Raw genomic sequence first — 5,110 nt, forward strand, 5'->3', positions numbered from 1 at the left:
TGCTGTCAGCTCACAACATCTACATTTAGTAATTTGAAGAATAAATTTACATCAAAAGGAGATACACTAAATTTCGGATTAGGTATTTTACACTGTCAAATAAAAGCATTTGAGCATTTGATGAATCTGAGTTACCGCAAGCCTTTTCAACAGTGGGAAAGAATCGACAAAGACAAAGGTACGTGTATTTTTTATCATAAATAAGTTTTCAATATTTTGGGGCAGCGTTTCAACTGTTTAACATGACTTAAACTTTATAATTGATGGAAAAAGTCACGAGTCATTTAGCACTCTCCAGATTACATACAGATTAATAGTTTTGTAAAGCAGATTGCTAGCAATGAAATACTATTATTTTACAGATAAATACAAGGACAGAGAAAATGTTGTCAAAGAAAACTTGTACAAAAAGTTAACGATTCGAGCGGATCAATTGCTCCAAGGTACTGGAACGACAAATACTGGAAATTTAGCTAGGATATGCTTTGGAAATCCAGCAGCGTTCGCAGAAGCCTTAGAACTCGACGAAAAATTAGTCGAAAATATAGCAACTGTTCTTGCCGCATTCAAAAGTAAAAAAGTACTCGATTTAGATAAAATGAAAAATTTTACTTTCGATACTTACAAATTATACTATTCGCTGTACCCCTGGGCAAAAATGAATCCAACTACGCACAAGTTATTGATTCATGGATGTCAAATAGCAGAAAATTTTCCTCTTCCAATCGCATATTTTGCTGAAGATGGTTTGGAATCATGGCATAAATACTTCAGATCAAACACAACTCATCATTGTCGTCAAAGTTCTCGTGAAAATCGTACCCAAGATTTATACAATAGAGCAATTGAAATGAGTGATCCTGCAATATCTCTGATGGGCATAAAGAAGAGAATAATCAGAAGAAAGGCCATTCTCAGAAAACATGGAATCCCAGCAAATATTCGAAAGTATATTCAAGAGAAGTGAGTATCAAACATTGAATCAGAGATACAATACTTTTATGGAAACAATAAATGAATGAATAAATATGATTTCCAGTCTTCTCAAGTCATCAATTGAAATTGTAGATTCCGACGAATACTCTGACACTGAAGATGAATAGGGTTATAAGTTCATTACAGGCGCGCAGTCTTATGAGCAACGAGTTTCGAGAATTTGTAACAAATTATTTCATGTAAAAAAATGTAGCTATCTCAAATTCTGTGTGTACTTCAACGTATTAATGACTTTCAAATTATTATTAATGGTTTCTTGAACTTTTGCCACACATCAAGAGCTTCGTAACCCGTACTAGAACTAAAAACTGTGTTAAGTCAATTAAATCACTCACGATAGGTAAGTGGATGATTTGACGAATATTACTTCGTTGACCTTGAAGTAAAAAAAAAAACAAAAAATGCTATCTGCCTTGTTTTTTCAAGAGCTACACTTCTGTTGCATTGCTTTTTCAAATTTCATGGTGTAAGTATGTTAGAAAAAATAAAAAAGCTTTATTTTCCTAAAAACTCGTGTTTTGACCTTCGATTTGGAGCTCAAAATTTTTTTTTTCTCGAATTGGACTATTTTTCCCTTAATCTACTTAACAAAAGCTTCAAAATGCCGTTCCCCGATTTTCTCTAACCCTTTTAGATCTTGAGTTATTTGATTTCGTTCAAAGTTGGGCGAAAATTCCTATAGTGCGACGGATCCACGTGTCTCGGCGAATGAACTACAACACGTTACGCCTATTTCTTATCTAAACGCGATGACAAACAGCACTTTCAATACTTACTTGGAATTAACTGCGGTTGATGTCCAAAATGAAGGTCACATACAAGACAATTCCAAGGGAGATCGGCTTCGAAACTGTCCTCTCGACTATCCAGTAGCAAAATGAACGAGAAACGGCTTTTCGCGGTTAAAGATCATGTTTCCTCTCCTCTTTCCGAGCAGAAATCCGATTATTGGTCGATATGCTAATTCGGATATCGGTAGCGCCGTCCGAATATTTCATTATTGGTCAATATATAAATTAGAAAATTACAGTGCCCTCATTTTATCTCCTACTTTCGTCGCTATTTACCCCCCCACTAAGTGGCAAGATCTACCCTTACTAAAATCAAATTTTAGTCTAATTCGCTGATTGGTCGTGACGTTACTAGCGAGTTTCGCCCGAGTAACGAATTTCATCAATCAATTTATCAATTTAATTCGTTAGATTGTTTGTCGCTTATTAATACATTCAAAGGATATTAGAAGCCGCATAAAAGTATTTCTAATTTTATATTTTAATATGTTCCATGTCTAAGTCGCATCGCTAAATTATTTGTAGGAATAAAATAATTGTAAGTCGGTCTTATTTTCGTAGCGCCCTCATCATCGCATTTACATTGGAATCTGTATAGTATTTATTTTAGTTCGCTCGCTTCATATGCTCTGTCTCGCTCGCTCTTGCTTAGTCTGTCTCGCTCACTCTTGTTTAATCTGTCTCGCTCAGTCTTGTTTAGTCTGTCTCGCTCGCTTTCGACCAGTCTGTCTCACTCGCTCTCATTAAGTCTGTACCTCTCTTCAAGATAGCCGCCTTCGCTCCCGCGTGTCAACCTCGTGCTCTGTTGCCGGTCTCTGAAGCGCCTTCTGGAGCGTTCCCCTTCCATCGTGTGATACAAGTGTGTGCTCGGGTGTTGTGTGTATGTATCTCCGGGTATTGTCAGTGATAGGCAGCATTGTCAGTGTGTGTGGCGCTCAGGATGTCGCCGATGGTACGCAGCAGCCTGACACAGCTGATTGCCGGCTGTCGCTTCATCGACAATTTTCTGGTCGCCCCAGGTGTGCCAGTATCTCCAGAGTGTTTGTGTCAGTGTCTGGGAGTGTAACGGATCTGCATATACCGCTTTTCCGCTGCACTTTCCAGTCAAGTTTTGGTGCTTTTCTTTCCAGTCGGCAACACGTGGTCGGAAGTGTGTATGTGTGCGTGCACTCTCTAAGAGGACTTAGCGGTATAAGCGTAAAATATAACATAGCCGCGAGAGAGATTTGACGTGCGCACGTTAAAGGGTCTTAGCAGTAAGCGCACTGGAAGAACATAGCCGCGTAAGCGTACTCGTAGAGTCAATGGTATCAGTAGTATACTTATAGAGATGCAGATATTGGGAGCGGTAGCATTCAAATGTTACCGCGCATGAAAAATAAAACTTTGACAAGAGTAAAATTTTCAAGTGTCAATACTCATGATATCGGAAATTCTTAGAATCAAAAGTATTAATATGAGTGGATAAGCAATGTAGTTTTAAGCCTCTTCATGGGGGGTCCAGATGGCTTGGAACATACGCTGCGCTGCGCACACGTCGTGGGTGATCAGAGAGTGAGTGGTGCCACCCGATGACTCCTCAGAGTCCTTTCCTGACGTAGTCGCGACCCCCCAAAGCCCCCCCCCCTTATTACTAAATACTAAATAATAAATGTTATTATATCAACTACCAAGATAGATTCCTACTGTAGAAGTTGTTAAGGTAGGACACTGTAGAAGTTATTAGGGTGCTCGGTAAGCTATATGCTGGCTAGATGTGGGCCCTCGGAGGAGGGGTAGCGCCTCTAGCTTGCTAGGGGCGTTCCCAATTGTGAGGCTGCTTCTCTCTCTCTCTCTCTCTCTCATTCAACAGTAGGGCATTCGGTAAGCATATGCTGGCTAGGTATGGGCTCTCGGAGAAGGGGTAGCATTTCTAGCTTGAGATGTGTATGCGGGGTATGCTTAGTTGAGCGAGCGTCAAGCTTATATTGAAAGCTTTAGCGCTCTCTTGGTGGATAGGAGCGAACAAAACACACGAACGGATGGGCAGTATAAACATTTATTAGAAAGTACAAAAGGGTTAAGGTACAACTGTGCACGACAGAGAGAGCTCTGAGAGACTTGCTAGTGCCTCGGCCAAGTTGCGCGCGAGCGGGGCCGGAACCACGGCGGATCCGCAGATGCGCGGCTCGAGCGCCTGCTTCCGGCGCCGTGGTAGGTGCTGCCGACTGGTGGTTGAAGGGAGGGACGGTTGAGTCCCCACAAAGCTAGAGCTCAGTGCCTCATCCACGCTCAGCTCAGGAAGTAGTCTTTTTCTTTGCTTCTCCATCCACCCATCTACTCTTCTACTTTACACTCTCCCACCTCCATTAGATATATATATTTTAGTAAAGAGACAATGTATTTATTTACTTTTCTAATTATACATAGAGTAGAGAACTCTCTGTCGATAATATCTTCAGCAGCTGACATAGCTACTCGTATTTCAAAATATGCAGATGAATTCTTCTATAAATTATAACCATCTTCAAATGAATCTATATGTCGATTCCTTATGATTTAGAGTGTTTTTGTCTCTCCTTAATCTAAATATAAAATGTTTGTATATTTGTAGCAGCACAAACGAAATTAGTATCTTCTTTAAAATGAAATATGCATGACGCTCTTGATGGATTTGATAATTCTGCTAACGGAGGACATCCCATATCATTTTCAAAATCTAGAATTTTTCTTTAGATAAAAAGTGTTATTAAGAATTATCTACATAGACTAAATATTAAAACACACATTACTAAAACTTACTCTTCAGCAGTATATGTTGAAGCCATTGTTTCTCTTTCTCTTTCACATATATATTTTAACAATTTGACAAATGATTTCGAAAAACTTCTAATAACAATTTATATGGTATTACACCTGATTTCCATAATATTCTATGATGATATAATTCATTCCATCTATTTACATATTAATATTTCTTAGGAAGGTTTGGCCAGTGATATGGAGATTTAAAGCACAGAACATTTAGATCAATCATTACTCAACGCTAAATAAGCCAGTTCTTTGCAAACAAAACGATTTTCGGACACTGGAAACCTTGAAAATTTAATACATATTTCATTTTGAACACTTGTGCTCATAAATATATTCGAACGATACGATAGCTAGCATAGAAATGAAAATGTAAGAATTTTTGAATTTAATATATACTTTATTTAATTAGATGTCTTTGCAGTCGCCTACCCACTTTTTAGTATAAGCTATCCTTTCCATAGCTTACAGCGCCGACACCGCTGCGAACAGCGCTTTGACATAGTTTTAAAAGTCAGTTCGTAGTAAGAAAG

The 5,110-nt window shown here is 38.7% G+C and overlaps 1 protein-coding gene across 1 annotated transcript; it reads left to right on the plus strand.

The window, feature by feature from the left end:
• The first annotated feature begins 658 nt into the window (after window positions 1–658).
• Window positions 659–1,151, plus strand: LOC131665446 (uncharacterized). Its single transcript, XM_058937326.1, has 2 exons — window positions 659–963; window positions 1,040–1,151. The coding sequence occupies exons 1-2, from the start codon at window positions 659–661 to the stop codon at window positions 1,101–1,103; spliced, it is 369 nt and encodes a 122-aa protein (XP_058793309.1). The 3' UTR covers window positions 1,104–1,151.
• The last annotated feature ends 3,959 nt before the right edge of the window (window positions 1,152–5,110 follow it).

This window comes from Phymastichus coffea, unplaced genomic scaffold, assembly GCF_024137745.1.
Source record: "Phymastichus coffea isolate CEN01 unplaced genomic scaffold, Cenicafe_Pcof_1.1 PCOF00051, whole genome shotgun sequence".
Taxonomy (NCBI): Eukaryota; Metazoa; Arthropoda; class Insecta; order Hymenoptera; family Eulophidae; genus Phymastichus; species Phymastichus coffea.